The 17,787-nt window shown below is 54.9% G+C and overlaps 2 protein-coding genes across 9 annotated transcripts; one reads left to right on the forward strand and one right to left on the reverse strand.

Moving 5' to 3' along the window:
* Positions 1-2,563: 2,563 nt before the first annotated feature.
* TMUB2 (transmembrane and ubiquitin like domain containing 2) lies at positions 2,564-6,649 on the forward strand. Of its 3 annotated transcripts, none has more exons than XM_045836218.1 (3): positions 2,564-2,669; positions 4,652-5,215; positions 5,432-6,649. In XM_045836218.1, exons 2-3 carry the CDS (start codon positions 4,677-4,679, stop codon positions 5,796-5,798), a joined length of 906 nt encoding a protein of 301 aa, XP_045692174.1. In that variant the 5' UTR covers positions 2,564-2,669; positions 4,652-4,676; the 3' UTR covers positions 5,799-6,649. The 3 variants fall into 3 exon arrangements, with proteins under 3 accessions (XP_045692174.1, XP_045692173.1, XP_045692172.1); XM_045836217.1 differs by having other exon boundaries at positions 2,593-2,723; XM_045836216.1 differs by lacking the exon at positions 2,564-2,669 and adding an exon at positions 2,799-3,349.
* A 73-nt stretch (positions 6,650-6,722) lies between these two features.
* Positions 6,723-14,572, reverse strand: ATXN7L3 (ataxin 7 like 3). 6 transcript variants are annotated; one of them, XM_045836213.1, is made up of 13 exons: positions 14,239-14,572; positions 12,792-12,902; positions 12,358-12,490; positions 12,008-12,179; positions 11,727-11,824; positions 11,507-11,529; positions 11,153-11,198; positions 10,918-11,003; positions 10,328-10,396; positions 10,007-10,050; positions 9,705-9,776; positions 9,455-9,612; positions 6,723-9,356 (listed from the first exon to the last, which is right to left on the reverse strand). In XM_045836213.1, the coding sequence occupies exons 2-13, from the start codon at positions 12,840-12,842 to the stop codon at positions 9,208-9,210; spliced, it is 1,101 nt and encodes a 366-aa protein (XP_045692169.1). In that variant the 5' UTR covers positions 12,843-12,902; positions 14,239-14,572; the 3' UTR covers positions 6,723-9,207. The 6 variants fall into 6 exon arrangements, with proteins under 6 accessions (XP_045692169.1, XP_045692166.1, XP_045692170.1 ...); XM_045836210.1 differs by having other exon boundaries at positions 11,153-11,219; XM_045836214.1 differs by having other exon boundaries at positions 10,918-10,946; positions 11,153-11,219; positions 14,239-14,568.
* Positions 14,573-17,787: the final 3,215 nt, after the last annotated feature.

Here is a 17,787-nt window from a genome sequence, read left to right on the forward strand (position 1 = left end):
TTCCCCTCTCTCTAAAAATAAATAAATAAAATCGGTTTTTTTTTTTAAGTTAAAAAAAAAAAAGTAGAAGAACCAGTTTGGGGCAGTAATATAGTCCCAGCTGTAAAATTATTTCCTCTTGAGAAAAACACCCAACCTCAAACCGAAGCCTGAAAGTCCCACTTTCAAAATACCACTAACTGCATCTTGTCCTTTGTTGTACAAACTCACAAAAGCATATCTCTTGTCAGACTCAACTTCCACTATTTCCAACCCTTCATCCCAGCGGCTGAGCATTCCAAGACTATCTCATCCCCAGCCAATCCTTCCTTCTTCCGTCCATTTTCCTCCCTCTTAAGACTACAGCTGAGTAGCAGGTGAGGGAATTCTCTCAACTTCCCAGTCTATTCCCCCAACTTCTCTGAATCCATCCATCATTCATTTAATAAATCTTTAACAAGTACCTGATGCATGCAGGCACTGGAATACATTTGGGGAATATTGGAATAATAAAAGAAAAAACAAGAAAAAAAGAGACTTCCGGCTCTGGCTGGGGTAGTAGCTCAGTGGAGTGAGCATGGGCCTGTGAACCAAAGGGTCACCTGTTTGATTCCCAGGCAGGGCACAAGCCTGGGTAGCGGGCCAGGTCCCCAGTAGGGGGCACGCGAGAAGCAACCACACATTGATGTTTTCCTCTTTTTCCTTCCCTTCCCCTCTCTAAAAAGAATAAAATCGTAAAAAATGTCATATAAATATATAGAACATTTTCTAGCATATAATAAACTCAAAAGGATTAAGTGGTTCAACTTATTGATTTATTCATTTCCTCAAATATTTGAGAGGCCTTGAACCTACTATTCTCTCTCCGTGTGGAACCCTGCTTGGTAAATCCCTACTCATTCTTCAAAATCCTGTTTACTGTGCTATGATGTGCCCCACTTATGTCATTCTAAATAAAAACACTAAGCTTTAAACCCCCAAAGTACATATATGCAGAAATTAAAACAATACCTTCAATCTCAAAAACATATTGTTGATCAAAAGAAACCACACAAAAAAATTGAAAAGAGCAACTCAAACAGATACTTGTACATCAGTGTTCATAGCCACTTACTCACAATAACCCAAAGGTGGAAAGAACACAAATGTCTATTAACAGGTGAATGGAGAAAGAAAATGTGGTATATACATGTAATGGAATACTAGTCAGCCTTAAAAAGGAATAAAGTTGGATATGGGCTACGACATGAATGACCCTTGGAAATATACGCTCAGTGAAAGGAGCCAGACACAAAAAGACAAACATCGTGTGATTCCACTTACATGAGAACCTAGAACAGAGGTGGGAGGAGGATTGGGTATAGGAAATGGACAGTGTGCTGGGTGCACAACGTTGCGAATGTACCTCATGCTACTGAATTAGCCACTTAAGATGGTTCAAGGACTTATGCATATTTTACCATAATAAAACGACTTAAAAAGAAAAAAGCTAGACACCAAAGAGTACATACTTTTTGATTCCATTTATACAAAGTACAGCAACAGAGATTTCTAATATATGGTGACAGACGTCAGAATAGTGAATACCAGCTTTGGTCGGGTAGCTCAGTTGGCTAGGGCATCGTCCAGATAGGCCAAGGCTGTGGGTTTGATGCCCCATCGGCATATGCAACAATCAACCAATGAATGCATAAATAAGTAGAACAACAAATCAATGTTTCTCTCTCTCAAATCAGTAAAAAAAAATTTTTTTAAATAATGACCATTCTGTAAATTAGTGACTGAAAGAGGACAAGAAGAGGAGTAGTTATGGGTCATTTACTATTGCTTGATTCGACTGCTGGTTCTACCGGTGTGTTCCTTTGGCGAAAACCACCGAGCTCTTCGCTTACGAGTTTGCCCGTCTGCATCATTCCTACTTCAATCAACAGTTCACCAGAAAACAATAAAACCCCAGCACATCTCTAGAAAAGAATTGAATGCAAAAATGTGGATAAGTTCTCAGAAGCTGAGCCTTCTGGGGGAAGCTCCTGCTTTTCTCGTGCTCTAAACCTGCGCTGAATCTGTACCTTCTTTGAAATGCTTTCTTGCATAATTTACCCCAGTACCACACCACCTGGGGCCGCATTCCCGGAGCACCGCATAGTGACTAAATTGTCTCCCTGTTTGTCTCCCTACTATCCTTGAATTCTTGGAAGTCAGAGAGACCAGTCCTTACTGACCCAACTAACCTGGAGCAGTAATAATCCTATCACACCAGGCGGTTGCAGCGAGGCCGGAAGCACAAGGCTGGAAAGATGGAAGTGCTGCTGGAGTTCTGCCCAACTGTACTCAGCCGTTCGATCTTCTAGACCCGATGCCACGCCCCCTTTAAAGCACCTCCCCCAACTCCCTTCTGGCCCTGCCCCTCAACCCTGAGCTCCTCGGACCCCGCCTACTAGGCGTGGCCCTCCCCGGGAGACGCAGGATCCCGCCAACAGCGACTCCGCCCCTCCTTCCGCTGACAAACCTGTCCCTTTTAAAGAATACGTTTACGTCAGCCCGCCTTACGTAGCTTTGCATCATCAGTGCAAGGCGCGGAGGCGGGACTTCCTGTCTCTGGCTCTAACAGCTTCCTGGAGAAGCCGGAAGAGATTGGACCCTGGGCAGAATCGGGGGTAGCCAGCCCCTTCTTCGGCCCCTACGGAAAGGTGAGTCCATGGGCCGTCCTGGCGAAGTCAAAACACTTAGTCTGGCCGTTTCAGGTGAGGACCTCTTTCCCTATTGAGACGTAGTACCGGTCAAGCCCCTCTTAATTTCCCATGACTCCCCGCGTACTCAAGCACCGCCCACAGGCTCCTGGCCCCGCCCCGAAGTTTGAGGGGTGTGGATGGTTTGTGACCCCCCTCACCCGATCCTACCCCTCCACGACTGGGGGAAGTGGGCTTGTGCACGGCGGCTGGCACCGGGCAACGTTTCGGCTCGGGTGGGCCCACGGACCCCCTTCTGCAGAGCCGCGAGAATAGGACCGCCCCAAAGCGGAGCCTTCGTCTCAGAAAAGGCAGGGGACACCACCTCACCGCGCGGTCTGGGTCGCTCAGAGGCCGAGGGGAGAGCGAAGGCCTCTGAGGCGGGAGCCCTGAGGTCCGGCCCGGCCCCCGGCCCACGAAAGTTCCCTGTGTCTGTGTCTCTGCATTTCTCTTCTGCTCGCCGCAGTTTCCTTTTCTGTAAATCGGGGTTAATGACATTAACCTCCTTACCATCCGGGGTTAGTTGTGGGAGTGGTAAGTAATTGCTACCACTTATTTATCGAGCAATTGCAATGTGCCAGGCACTCTGCTAAGTATTTCGCTTCGATGATTTCCCGGCATCTTCAAAACAACCTTATGAGGTAGGTACCATTTTTCTCCCCATTTTATTGATGAGAAAGCTGAGGCTCCGAGGCAAAGCTGTCCGAGGTTACAGAGCTAGAAAGAGGCAAGACGAGGATTACAAGGGTTTTTTTTTTTTTTCCTGACTCCAGGACCCATGTACTACATAAGGATGTGGAAACTAGGCAGATTTTGATAGGTTCCACAAACATTCTCTGAACAGCTAACTCCAGCATCATGCTGGGCACTACAGTACATAGAGAAATACACGTGATCCTTGTCTCACAGGAGTCGAGGAGAGGGAGAAGGACAGGTAGATGAATATAATGAAGTTTTATAGTTGCTGTGAGAATAGTCTGGTAATGATAATCATTAGACTGGATTTGCCCAGGGACAGCAGTGAAAGCAGCAAATTCTCCAAGGGACAGGGTAGGCACTCCAAGGAGCAAGCTGGGATCCTTGCCTTTCTAAGAAACTGCTGCGGGAGAACCTGCACAGTACAAAAGGAGAGACGGAGCTATGCACTGTGACAGCTATTTTGGGAGCCTTCCAAACGCGTTCCACTCAGGTGGTGGTTTTTTAGTTGGGAACCTATACTGACCCAGGAGGGCAGCGTGCCTGGTGCCTGGCCTACTTTGCTCCCCAGAGCTTGCCAGGAGGGCTTGAGAGGAGGCAGACACAGTGTCTGCTGCTGACCTCTACCGGGCCTCTGGGGTGTTCGGACTCTTGTCCCTTTGGGGAGATCTGACTCTGCTTTGGATGATAAATTAATTTTCTTTGGCTCTTGACATCTGGATCTAGATATGTGACCATGAATGAGACAGTTTTCAATGAGACGGTCTGGCAAGAGTGCTTGCACTCTACCTCCGAAAGTGCCCCAGAATAAACTACTATGGGCTTTTTGATCTCTCTGAGGCCACCTTGGGGGCTCCTGAAAGGGGTGTAGCTGCTTCACCAAGTGATAGAAGTCCAGGCGAAACTCAGGGCTCAAAGGAGCAGATGTTTTTCCCCACCTACTGAAAAAGCAACAAACAGTTGCACCAGCAACACAACTGTAAGGTTTTCCTAATAGCCCATGCTCACTGCGGGGCAGGAATGTGAGAGGGCAAGGGTGTGGAGCCTGGAAGAGTTTTACCATAGAGGTAGAGGGCAAGTCATCAGCTTTAGGTTTGGGGTTCGGGGTTAGAAAGGTCTGTTTCCCCTTCTGCAGGACAGTGGACTCCGTTTTCTTTCAGGGCTGGGTCAGTTAGAGCCTAAACAAACTTGAAATCAGGTTGCAACCCCAGAGGCCCTATTGATGTTATCCCCCTTTGTTCCTGCAGTGTGGACCCGGTCAACAGCCAGGCCATGGAACTCTCTGATGTCACCCTTATTGAGGGTGTGGGTAATGAGGTGACTGTGGTGGCAGGTGTGGTGGTGCTGATTCTAGCCTTGGTCCTAGCTTGGCTCTCCACCTATGTAGCAGACAGCAGTAGCAACCAGCTCCTGGGCGCTATTGTGTCAGCTGGCGACACATCCGTCCTCCACCTGGGGCATGTGGACCATCTGGTGGCGGGCCAAGGCACCCCAGAGCCAACTGAACTCCCACATCCATCAGAGGGTAATGATGAGAAGGCTGAAGAGGCTGGAGAAGGTGGAGACCCCACAGCGGAGCCGGGAGCTAGGGGTGGCGTTGAGCCCAGCCTTGAGCATCTGCTTGACATCCAAGGCCTGCCCAAGAGACACGTGGGCCCAGAGAGCAGCGGTCCACAAGCTCCGCTGAGATCTGAGGATAGCGCCTCCCTGCCTCCCAGCCCCGGCCTCATCAATGTACGGCTCAAATTCCTCAATGACACCGAGGAGCTGGCTGTGGCCAGGCCAGAAGATACTGTGGGTACCCTAAAGAGGTGAGTGAGCTGGAAGCGGGGAGGCTGCTCATACTGCATGTCCCTGGCTTTTGGTTGCCTCAGAGGAGGCTGGCATAGACAGGGGGGCAACTCGGAACTGTCAGGTCCCCATCCTATCTGGAATGGGTGAGGTTTCCTTAAAACCACCAATTTTTTTGCCCCATTGCCTTGCTTTGTTGGTTCAGGCCTGTTTTCCCTTCTCTTTCATCCTTACAGCAAATACTTCCCTGGACAAGAGAGCCAGATGAAACTGATCTACCAGGGCCGCCTGCTGCAGGACCCAGCCCGAACGCTGCGTTCCCTGAACATTACCGACAACTGTGTGATTCACTGCCACCGCTCACCCCCGGGGTCAGCTGTTCCAGGCCCCTCGGCCTCCCTGGCCCCCTCGTCAGCCACTGAGTCCCCCAGCCTTGGTGTCAGTGTGGGCAGCCTCATGGTGCCTGTGTTTGTGGTGCTGTTGGGTGTGGTCTGGTACTTTCGTATCAATTACCGCCAGTTCTTCACAGCACCTGCCACTGTCTCCCTGGTGGGGGTCACCGTCTTCTTCAGCTTCCTAGTATTTGGGATGTATGGACGATAAGGACATAGGGAGAAAATGAAAGGCCTGGTCTTCCTCCTTTATGGCCTCCCGTTTCCTGGTCAGACCAGGGCCCAAGGGCCTGGGAGGGAAGGGTGGAAAGGATACGGTGGGTCCTCTTCAGCCCCTTCACGTCCGCAAGGGTACAGACATCTCTCCTGCGTAAGCACAACTCAGGTAGAAACGAGGATGTCATCTTTCTTCACATTTAGGGTCCTGAAGTTCAGAGCCACGCCAGTGGCCAAGCTCAGTGGGGTGGGGAGCCTGGGCTCTGAGGGTTCTCTCCTGCCTGTGACCCTAGCTCTTCCCATTGTCCTGCATGTCTGCTCCTGGGCGCCCAGGGCCACCTGCCTGCCAGGGCAGCTCAGTATGGCCCCCGCGTATTTCTGCAGGGAATGCGGAGTATCTCTCAATTCCTTAGTGGAATATCCATCTTTTGAGACTAAAATTGCACGGACAGGAACGAAGGTGGTGCCAGCTTGCTCTGTGTGGCACCTCGCTGCCTCTCCCTCTACCCCTTTAGCAGGAATAGGGTGTCCATGTTCTGGACCGTTTCCAGTGTTCCCCCTTTTTTCAAAGCACTTTTTTTCCCCCTTAATAGTCCTTTAGAGCGCGCCGTCAGGAAGGGGATTGAGGCACAAAGCCAAGCCCCCAGCATTGGGAGAAGCCAGGCCACAGCTGCTGCTACCCTAGGCCTAAGGCTGTATGCAAGAAATGGCTCTGGCTCTTGGCCAGTGGCCGAGCTCCGAGAAGTGTGGAGTACAGAGCGCTGTGCCCCTGGCCCTTGCCTCTGGGGGGTCTTGGGTGGGGGGTGGGGCAGTGCCTATGACTGAATAAAGTTCCATTTTGTGGCTGTGGAGCCTCCTGTGATATTAAGAGAGTGGCTTTACCCCCAGCAACATGGTAATGAGGGTGGGTAGGCCCCGCTACCAATGGGAGATGCAATTTATTTACACCAGCAGCCATGGGGGCAGGGAAAATACACAGCGTTTACAAAGTTAGCTACCTGTACAAGATGGATTACATATGCAAAAATAAAAATCTCAAGACCACAGGACAGCGTGAGCCCCACCCCCCCTCCCCCAATGACCCCAGCATGCGGTAATGCCAGGCGGGTGGCCCCTGGGCATGCGGGGGGGAGTGATGCATGGAAGGAAAAGCCACCGGCCATGGAAATTAGTACAGAACCCCCCCCACACACACTCAGACACATGATAGGATACAGGGTGGACGACACCTAGCCAGGTTGGGAAGGATGGGAATTGAAACCCACACAGCCTGCTGTTAGAGGGAGGGGAGTGGGGGAGCTCCTAGCCCCTGTTAAACTACATGGTAGGGGGGCATACTCTCCCAGGAAGGAAAGGGATTTGTTCCCTCAGGGTCCCTGCTGGACCAAGCCCACCTCTTACCCAGCCTGGGCAGGGGGCTCTGCCCTGAGGGCGGGCCGAGGAACAATGGGGAAGTGGATGTGGACAAACCAGTTCCCAAACTACTTCCCACTTCTCCCTCCTCCAACCAGAAGGGGGAAAGGGAGAGGCCAGAAGGGAAAGGGTGTATTAGGGCCTGAACTGCAGCTGCCTCTCAGAAGGAAGAATGGCCCCTGGCCTTCCTCCCTTCACCTTCAACCTACTTCCAAGAGGTCTTCTGGAAGCAGGCTGGAGACGGGCTGAGATCCTCCTCTCCCTCTGGCTTCCCCTCAGAGGGAGAAGACTATGGAGGTTCAAGAACAGAGGAGCCCAGGCCCCAGGATTTATTCTAACTCCTGCCAAAATCTGTTTGGCTTTTTAAAAAATAATCACAATTCTTGGGTTAAAAACCAATTTGCAACCAGACTTCAGCCACAAGCAGAACCACCCCAGGGGGAGGCCGGGGTTCCAGACAGGGCGCTACAACCCCATCCCCGTTGTTCCCTTAACCCTCTAGGACCCCTAACCCAAATCGGTCCAACCAGTCCTGGGTACTCGCTACCCAATGTGGGGTAACTCCTCCTGAGAGGAGGGCAGGGGACACATCCAGCAAACGCCAGAGAACTTGGCTTAGGGTCAGCTCCACCCATGACAGTCAGCTCTGCTCCCAGCCCCGACTGCATTCCTCCAGCTCGGCTCCTGGGAGTGATGGTGCCCACGTGGAGGTGGGACGGTACATCTCTTCGGGATGTAGACCAGGCAGGTGGGCGCACTGGCATGACAGTCCAGAGGGGCGACGCCTAGACACGCCACCCCTTCCCCTCCACCGGTGACCCAGAGCACGGAGAGCGCCCTCTCTTCCCACCCTACTCCTAGCAAAGGGGAAGAGGTAAAAGATCAGGATTTTCCTCTGAGCCCCAAACCACAAGTACAGAATAAATAACTTAAAAGCGGCTAAGGAAGGGGAAACAGGGCAGGCTTCGGAGGCAGGAGCATCGAGAGAGGAACTGAAGCTGGTCAAGGTGAAAGAGGGGGGTGGCAAGCAGCAGTTGGGAACATGGGCCGCCCTGGAAGGGCAGGGGGGCAGGGTAGGCAGGAGGAACATGGGGCCACCCCAGGAGGGTGAGGCTGAGCCCCTTCCTGGGGCAGGGAATGAGGTAAGAAAACATTTCAAATAAAGCAGCACCGTTCCCTCTCACCTTGGGGCCCCACTCCTCGCCAGCCCTGGGTCAGGGAGAAAAGGTAGGGGGAGTCATTATTTGATACACAGCTCCCTCTTCCTACCCTCCCCTAACCCGTTCTTGAAGCTGTAGAGGCCGGAGGCCCTTTCCTGGCACCCAACAAAAGGACAGCTCCTGCTGCCGACGAGGCCCATGGGGACTGAGGGGAAAGGGCTGCCCCTGTGAGGGGCAGGGAAGGCGGCGGCAGTTCTGGATGCCTACCTCAGCAGACAGCTCGCGGTGCCTGCCTGCCCCTGGGACTTGGGGCGTTCGATAGGATTCTGCACACAGACAGGACACGCCCAGCCCTGCCCCTCAGCTCCAAGCACCTGACCCATTCACATTGCTGAGGGCGGCTGGGGGAGGCCCCCTCCAGGCTCAGCTTCTAACCCACAGCCTCCCGGGTAGCCATAATGCTCCTCGGCAGGGCTTAGTCCAGTTCCTGGGGCGGGGGGCAGGCAGTGCCCTGGCAGAGTGCCCAGGTCAGGCCCCTGGCCTAGCTGGACATCCAGTAACTCAGAATAAATATGAAAACCGCCTCCCCACCAAACTTATGTCCAAGGCATAGTATGTCCAGGTCTGAGTCCTGCATGCCGAGGGGTCGTACTCCGTCGCAGAGGACCCTGACACCCCCCAGGGGCGCGTAATTGGATCCTCTGCCTGCCTGGCCCACCAAGCTTCTCAAGCCCAGACCCCCAGCAGCCGTCCATGTGCCAGGTTATGCCACCTGGGTGGGGGTCGGGAGAGAGGGCTCTGCTCAGCCAAAGGCTTTCCCTTGCACCCGAGTCAGTTGATGTCATCGTAGATGCTGGGCGTCGGGGGTGCCGGTGGCTTTGGCTTTTTCTTCTTGTTGGAGCCTAGGCCGGAGGCAGTCCCTACCAGGCTCAGATGGGATTTCTTTTTCTTCGTTTTCCGTGACTCAGAGCTGTTGGTACCTGGAGAGAAAGACGCGCAAGGGGTGAGGGCAAGGCGGTGGCCGGAGAACGCAAGGCGCCCCCCGCTCCTTCGCTTCGGGCCCCGCGGGGTCACCTACCTAGACCCCATCCCTGATTCTCGCTCGTCTTGGAGGAGCCTGAATCGGAGGGCGAGAGATCAGAGGAGCCGTCCCACTGCAGCCGGCTGATCAGGGCCTGGCTGTCAGTCATGTCGAAGCTGTCGTTATCCAGGGAACTCTCCACCTCTGGAAGGACGCTGGGAAGGGGAGGGGCCAGAGAAGGGCTTTACCGACGCCGATCATCCTCCCAACCTTTCACAACCCACCACCCTCCTTGCAGGTCCCTTACGCTGAGGGTCCCAGGAAGTAAATCCGCACGGCTCGCCGCTGCTCATCTGTGTGCTGGGGGCAGCGCAGGGACCTGGAGGGGAGAGAACGATCGGACCCTGACAAGGCAGAAGGGTCTGAGGAACTCAAGTGAAGCCCCTCCCCTCGGCAGAGATGGAAGGGATAGACAAGAGGGAAGGGATGAACGGAGAGTCCCTAGATTAAAGGGGAGTCCCACTGCTCAAGTCTGGGGTACTCCTGACCCACGCCCAGGGCGAGTGTGCAGGACGGCCCCCTCGCCCCCTTTCTAGATTCTGAACTCACCTTGTGCACATCTTCTTGGTGTGTTCAGAAATCACCCCACATTGCTGGAAGAGGAATATAAGCTGAAAGGGGGGATGGAAGGGAACCTACTCTAGACACTAAATGTTTCCTTCTGTAGAATTCGAGATTGCACAAGCACAAAGGGTTCCAACGTGTCCAGAGCAGAAAGTCCCAGACCACCCCTGGCCAGGAACCCTCGTTCCAGAGAGAGAACTACACGGCCCTGACTGCTACAGCACCAGCCTCCTCTCTTTCAGAGCCTTGCCCACTGCCGGTGGCTCCACCCCACCCCCAGAGGCCTCCCTTTCCCTGGTCCCTCACCGTGGTGAGCAGGCTACGAAGCTCCTCAGGTCCCAGGGTCTCATAGCTGATCCCAGTCGAGTTGTTATACTGGGGGAGAACCAGAGGGAGAGGTTAGAGCAGCCCCAGCCAAAGGAAGGAGGGTAGGGACGGGATGGAGAACCAGTCCCTCTCAGTCCAGTAAGTGAGGATGCCTTAAGACGTCCCAGCAGACCCTAGCAGGTGTGGGTCAGTGGATTGGGCGCCAGCCTGTGAACCAAAAGGGGGCTGGTTCGATTCCCAGTCAGGGCCCATGTCTGGGTTGTGGGCTGGGTCCCACTTGGGGGTGTGCGAGAGGCAACAGATTGATGTTTCTTTCACACATCGATGTTTTTCTCACTCTTTCTCCCTCCCTCCCCTTCTCTCTAAAAATAAATAAAATCTTAAAAAACAAAAACAAAAACAAAAAACCCAAAAACTTCTCAGCAGTTTTCCAATGCAAGACCTAAACACCCCATCGAGTGCTTCTGGCTGTCTGTATTCTGACCCCCCGCCCCCTCTTCTCAATCCCACCCAACCCACCACAAGGAAAATGAGGCGGGACCTAAGAGGGGCAGCCCCTACTCACTCACCTTAAAAGGATCCGAATTGCTAAGTTCCCCTGAAGAAGAAAAAAGAAGGGGAAGGGTGTTTGATGCAGAGGTACAGACAGAGAACCCTGAAAATAACCAGAGAGGAAGTGGGGGTGACAGAAGGATCACAGGCCCTCCCTCGATACCCCTGTCCCCCAAGCCTCCCCCCCTCCCCCCAGCAACGAGTCCCAGAAAACACAGCTAGAATCACTCCCGTTATTCCAGCCCCACTTACCATTTTTGTGTTTTAAAGACTTGGATCTTCGAGGGGAATTGGGGTTCTGGAATGGGAGATACCATAGCTTTGGAGAAAGGGTAACGATAAGGGGGAGCCGAGAACCCAGGGAAGGAAAAAAGATTTGACAAAGAAACATCCTCAAATTCCTCCTCTTTTTACCCACATCCACCTCCCCCACCCCCCTCCCCAGGCCTCTGCTGCCCTCCTGCCCACCACAGACACCCTCGTCCCCAAAACCCAGAGGCACCCAATGACCTCAGACTTCAGTCAAGATACTTGAGGACTCCCTGCCCAAAGGGGAGGGTGTCTGTCCTTCGCCCAAATTTCCCTGATGCTTGCCCCGGCTCTCACCTTGTCTGATTTTCTCTTCTTGGCTGTGTAGGACAAAAGCATAAAGGGCAGGGTCACTTTAAGTTCCCACTCTGATCTAAGAGCACCGAAAGAAAAGTACAAAGCTACATCTCCCCCCCCACCCGCCGCCTTCAAGATAACTTGTGCTCGTTAACATACCCAATTCCTGCTGGCCCGCCTCCCCCCAGTGCCCCCCAGCATTCCCCAGGTCCCCAAACACCTTTCTTCTCTGAGCCATAGGACCAGTCGTTGTCATTGATGTCATCATTATCCTCTTGGTCACTCTCAGACTTGTTCATACTGTTGCTGTTGGCAATCCTGACAAGAGGAGGGGAGGAAAAAGGCCCCGGCTGCCACCTCTCTCCTGCCCCCACACAGGGGAACATCTGGGGCCAAGCACGACCCACCCCGCGTGTCCTACACATGCCCCCAGGGGACCACACCACGGTACAAACGGCAAAAGACAAGCAGCTCTGGCTCTAGCGGGGGCGAAGCCCTCACCGGCGGTTGGCAATTCGGCTGCTGTTCCGACCCATTCCTAGGCACTTCTCCAGGTGGGGAGCAAAGCGGGAAGCGGCAATGCTGCGGCTGCAATTGGGGCAAACACACTCCTTGCTCTTCCACTGGTTGAAAACCTGTCCAAAGATGTCCAACCCCGGCTGGTCCACGATCTCTGGGGACAGGAGAGGCGTGGCAATCAGGGTGAGCAGGGGACCCTCATTCCGTCCCCACCTGTGCCCCATGGCCTCACGGGAGCTCCAGGCTCTACATCTGGAGGCGCTTCCCGAGGAGGAGCCTCCAAGCGCGACCAGGGCAGGGCCAGACTGCCCTCCTTCAGGCCTGAAGCTCACCAAAGTCCTTCATGCTATCAGGATCCGTGTCGTCCAGGAAGAAGTAGCCACACTTGACAGCCCGGTGTACCTCAAAGCAGAATCCCAAACAGGAATCCTCAACCAGGTCGGCGTATATCTCCTGAGCGATGGCCTGGGTGCGGGGGAGAACGTCCACGGTCACCAGGGTCACAGCCGCCCGGGACTGAAAGCAACTCTCATCAACCAGATCTCCAGCTAACTGGCCCTGGCCAAACATAATGCTTCCTTTGCCACTTCCCCCATCTTGACTTTGCCTTCTTTCTTCTTCTTGATCCTTGGGCCTTTTCATCTGGTCCTATTCCCTTTAAGGAATCAGGCTGACTACCCAAATTCCTCTTTGGTGTGGATGCCAGATTTAGCGACGTTGAGACATCAAGAGAAAGAACTGGAGGCACACGTGGGGGAGCCCTCACCTCTAGTTTGCTGTTATCCAGGCCAGACAAAGACATTTCCTCCATTTTCATTTGTAAACTCTTGTGGAGACGGCGCTCTGACTGCTCATAGCACAGCGGGCGGCAACACGGCTGCACACAGGGGGGTGGGGGTGTTGGGATGAGTCCAAGGCACCTCTAAACCCCGCCACCTCCCCTCCGCACCTCACTGCCCAGAGCTTCTCCTGGCATCGGGATATACCCCTCCCTCAGGCCTAGGCTCACTAAGTCTGGATGGTCCTTCAGGGCCTGAAAGCCAAAGATGGCCTAGTCCTCCCCAGGCCTTAACCCGGGCCCTGGACTCTACTGCCAACCAGAGCCTGGGTTTATAGGAGGCAGCAGCTCACCCCAGGTCCCCAAAACTCAAACCCCTCTTTGATACCCATGGTGCAATGCAGCAGGGGGAGGAGAAGGAACTCTAAGGCCCCACAGGGTGTGGCAAAGAACTGCACAGACTCCTAAATACAGCCCCCCCCTTTCCTAGGCTCTCCTCAGAGTCACCTCTGCTTTCAGCCAGGATGTCCACTTGGGGGGGTACTGCTACCAGAAGTAGGAATGGCCCTAGGACCCTACAACCTTCACCCCACTGTCCTCCCTTGAAATAAGCCTGCCACTCCAGGAGGGGAGTGGAGTCCACAGAACCCTAAAGGGGCATTTCCAGTCACCGTGAGCAAGAGGGGGCAGAGCCCGGTAGGACGGCATGCCAGGAGTGGGCACTCCCCTTACCTGTTCTTCTCTTAGATAACCACCCTCCCTCCCTCAGGACCTGCCCGGAAGTCTCTCCAAGAGCCCCAAAGTCCAGGAATCCCCACCAAAGGATTCAAAAACAGCGCCCACAGTCCGGGGCCCCTCTGAACGGTGGGTACGAGTTTAAGGAGCAGCCGGCCTAGAGTGGGGTGGGGACTGACAAATGAGCCAGGGGCACTGGGGAAGGTAGGAGGCCGGGCCTCGGCTCTTCCCCCGTCCCTGCGGCACTGCTGCTGCATCATACCGACTGGGGGGAGGAGAGCCGAGCCGCCGGAGGCCGGCGCCGGTCCGGGACAGACCGACCCTTAGAGAGTGGGCAGAGTGGGACGCGTCCCGGTCCCTCTCGTTCCCCACCCGCCGACAGCCCCGGCCGGCCGGGGAGAGGAGTCCGGGAGGGTGTCTCTATTGTCCCGGGGGCTGGGGCCTGGCTCCCTAACAAAGGCCCCGCGCCCCCTCCCCGGTCGGCCCTGCCCCGCCCAGGGGGGGGGACCCAGACAGGGGGAGAGCGGGGGCCCCCGGCCGGGCCGGGAAGCCGGGGGAAGCCGGGCGTTTCCGCGTCGGCCCGGGGGGAGGGGAAGGGGCGCTGACCCAGACCTGGGGGGAGGGGGCCCAAGCCCCGCCTTGGGCCCCGCCCCCCGCCCCCCGCAGGCCCCTCCCCCGTCCGTCTCCGTCCCGTACTCACCCCGCCCGGGGGGCCGCGCCGGGGCCCGGCGGCCTCTCAGGGCCGCGTCCTCCGGCGGCGGCGGCGGCGGCGGCTGCTCCGGAGCCCCATGTCCGTCGGTCCGTCCTCGCCTCTCCCCAGGGCCCGGGGCCCGGGGCCGGGGGGTCGGGGCGCCCCCCCGCCTCGCCGCTTCACCGGGCGGCCATGGCCCCTTCCCCTCCCTTCTCGTCCCGTCGCCGCCTCCTCCTCCTCACCTCACCCCGCCCGCGCGCAGTCCGCGCGCCGTCCGCGCGTCCCTCCCCCCGCCCCCCACTCCAGCCCGCCTCTCCCGGGCGGGGGGTGCGGCGCGAGCCCGGAGCGCGCGCGCGTGCCGCGAGCGAAGGATGGATGGATGGAGCTAGCGAGAGCGCGAGCGTGCGCGCGCGCGCCCCTCTCCCCCTCCCTCCGCGCGGGCTCGAGGCCAAGCGCGAGCGCGCTCCAACCTCCTCCTCTTCCTCCTCCCGCCCCTCTTCAACACCCCGCCCCCGCCCTCCCTTCCTCTTCCTTCTTTCGCTTTCGCGCGCCCAGCGACGGCTCGCGCCTGCTAGAAGGGCCCGAGCGCGTGCATCTGCCCCGCGGCCGCAGCTCGGCAGCATTTGCTCCAGGGGGCGGGGACCGAGCGGGGAGGAGGGGCGCCACGCCACGCCGCCGGCCAAAGTACCGGCGGATGGGGACGGGGGCGGGGATATGGGCGGGGTCTTGGGGAGCCATCTCAGCCAATCGTCGCCTCGCCTCGGTCCGGCAGGCCCAATAGAATGGTGGTGGGCGTGGCGGCGTTCAAGGTGAGGTGCGCGGTGCGTTGGGGGGCGGAGACATTGAGCCGTCCCGGCCGGCTCCGGGGCGGGGGCAGCGGGTGGCGTCTAAAGAGAGCGCCGGCTCGTAGCCGAGCCTGGGACGTCTTCCGGCCCAGGTTCCCCCGCCCTTCCCTCGGGGCTCCCGGCTCTCCCCCTCCCCAACCCCTCCACCGCGACGTTTATCCTGAAGCGTGCAGCCACTTCTGGAAGAGGCTAGAGTTAAAGTGGGGCGCAGTTAGCACCCCACGGCAAAAGAATCTGTGGAGCTCAAGGGGCTCGTCTGAACCTCCGTTCCCCATTTCTGGACGGGTGTTAGCCCGCTCCAGGCCTGTGAACCCACACACGCCCGAGATGAGGGTCCTCCGCCGAGGGCGGATGCCGAACTGTGCCCTTCTGAGCTGAGCGTCCTCCCCGCCCTCATCCTAATTTAGATCCCACACCTGCTCGCCTTTCCTGCTTCCGGAACTCACGCTGGACCGCCCCCCTGCCCCCACCTCTTAGAGAGACTGCCTGGCACCGGCCAGACCCTTCCCCCGACTTAGTGACTCTCCTGAGTGTGCCCATATCCGCCCGCTCTCACAGTCCCCCTTTACATTTTGGAGGAAAGGGCCTCCCCAGCCGCAACGGATGCCTAGACTGGGACTTCCATCTCGGTTGGTTTGTGCCTGGAGTCCTGGAATGGGTGTATGACAGCCCTCTCCCTTCAGAAGATAAGATTAAACGGGGAGGAAAGTCTTGAGTCATATACTTAGGGACTACTGTTGGCTCTTTAATCTTTAGCAAACATTTCTAGAGTACATAGTACTATGTGGTTAAGACCAGGAATCAGATCTGAATTTAATCTGTGGACTTGACAAATGAACTTGGGCAAATGGGCTCTGTCACCTCAGTTTCCTCTATTGTCCCTGGGTATGATCGTACCTATGTCCTTAGGTTGTTTCGAGGATTGATAAGTCAGTGCATGTGAAACTCAGCTCAGTCCGCATGCCTGGGAAATCTTAGCTGTCGTTCTTATGGAGCTCTGTAAGAATTCTTATCCGTGCTGGAATGCAAACATGAAATATGACAATTGTACTTCCCCAAGTTCACAATTTACGGTGTAGACAGACTTGTAGGAAAGTAATTGCCAAACCAGGTGATAAAAGCAGGAGAGACATACATAGGAGACAGGTGGCTAGGATAAGAGTTGGTCAGGAAAGACTTCTTGTAGTGGGAGATGAACCAGGTCAGGGTAAGCTAAGAAGGCACTCGACATCCCAAACAGCCAGCTTCAGAACATGGATCAGTCTGGGGATTGGCTGGAACATAGAAATGGGTGGGGAAGCAGCAGGAGGTGAGTAGGTCAGACTACACAGGACTAAGGGTATGCTGAGGAATTTGTGGACTTTAAACCTATACGCCATGAGAAGTCTTCAAGGTAATCATTTGAACAGACGCATTTTAAGTAGATCACTCAGGAATGTGAAGTCTGGGTACAACCTTAGGAGCAGTAGGTTTTTATTTTTTATTTATTTTTCTTATTATTTTTTTTAATCCTCACCTGAGGATATGCTTACTGATGAGAGAGAGAGAGAGACAGAGAGAGAGACAGAGAGACAGAGAGACAGAGAGAGACAGACATGTGCCTTGACTGGGAATCCAGCCCCCAAACTTTCGGTGTTTGGGATGATGCTCCAACTGAGCCAACCAGCCAGCACGGAGGCAGCAGCTTTTTACCATCGATTTGAGGTGTTTGGGGTAAAGGAGAGAGACAGACCCTGAAAACTACCTTTAACCAAGATGGGGAACTCCGAGATGCGAGGATACAGAATGACACGCTTCATTTGGGGCTATGTTGGAGTTACTGTAGGATCAGCTGGTGGAGATTCGCAGAAGTAGTTGAACTTGGGTCCAGAGTAAAGGAGTGAGGCCAGGCCTTCAGGTACCGGCACAGCATGAATCCGGAATTCTCCACTCCATTGATCTGTTTCTAAATATGCGCAGTAAATCCTGCCCTAAGGAATTTACACATACGCAGGAAGCCTTCCTGTCTCCTCCCTGTTTGCCTAAATGCTTTGTTACTTACCCACCTGTGGCCACCCTCAGACCAAATTCCTTTACAACTGGGTTGTACAATTCATTCAGCGCTTGGCTTGGGCTGCTCTGTGGTGGTGACCTCTTTGGGCACATGCCCAGTGTCCACAGTTATCACCAGTCAATAAACACTAAGGACTGCACTTATTTTAGGCTCGGGGTGAGGCTCTGGGGTTACAGAGAGACATACTTGTCCTAGTGGAACTTAACAGCCTCCTGATGTGACGACATCCAGGTCATTGAAGAAACAAATGGCATGGAGATATTTTTGTCAGGGAATGAGGGGAGGGTTCCCTGGAGGAAGTGATATTTTATTTTATTTATTTATTTGAGAGAGAAAGAGAGAAACATTGATGAGTTGTTCCACTTACTCATGCATTCATTAGTTGATTCTGGATATGTCCTGACTGGGTATCGAACCCACAATCTTGGCATATTGGGACGATACTCTAACCAACTGAGCTACTCAGCCAAGGCCAGGAAGTGATCTTTTAAGTGGAGCCCCAAATGAAGCTAGTGGAGAGATGAAGAGGAATATTTTAGGCAGAGGGAACTGTTATATATATACATACACACACACACACACACACAGAATGTGTACAGGCCCGGGAGGAAGTGGTATGTTTGAGACATGGATCACTGGTGTGGCTGGAATTGGGACAGA

The sequence above is a fragment of the Phyllostomus hastatus genome, unplaced genomic scaffold (genome assembly GCF_019186645.2).
Source record: "Phyllostomus hastatus isolate PE091 unplaced genomic scaffold, TTU_PhHast_1.1 phas_contig_210, whole genome shotgun sequence".
NCBI classification, from domain to species: Eukaryota; Metazoa; Chordata; class Mammalia; order Chiroptera; family Phyllostomidae; genus Phyllostomus; species Phyllostomus hastatus.

Coding starts and splice junctions, on each gene's coding strand:
- TMUB2 (XM_045836216.1), top strand. CDS start 3,315: ATGATTTCCCGGCATCTTCAAAACAACCTTATGAG. Junction 3,350..4,651: donor CTTCAAAACAACCTTATGAG/GTAGGTACCATT, acceptor TTGTTCCTGCAG/TGTGGACCCGGTCAACAGCC. Junction 5,216..5,431: donor ACTGTGGGTACCCTAAAGAG/GTGAGTGAGCTG, acceptor TCATCCTTACAG/CAAATACTTCCCTGGACAAG.
- ATXN7L3 (XM_045836210.1), bottom strand. CDS start 12,842: ATGAAAATGGAGGAAATGTCTTTGTCTGGCCTGGATAACAGCAAACTA. Junction 11,825..12,007: donor AGCCGAATTGCCAACCGCCG/GTGAGGGCTTCG, acceptor TCCTCTTGTCAG/GATTGCCAACAGCAACAGTA. Junction 10,051..10,327: donor TTCGTAGCCTGCTCACCACG/GTGAGGGACCAG, acceptor TTCCTCTTCCAG/CAATGTGGGGTGATTTCTGA.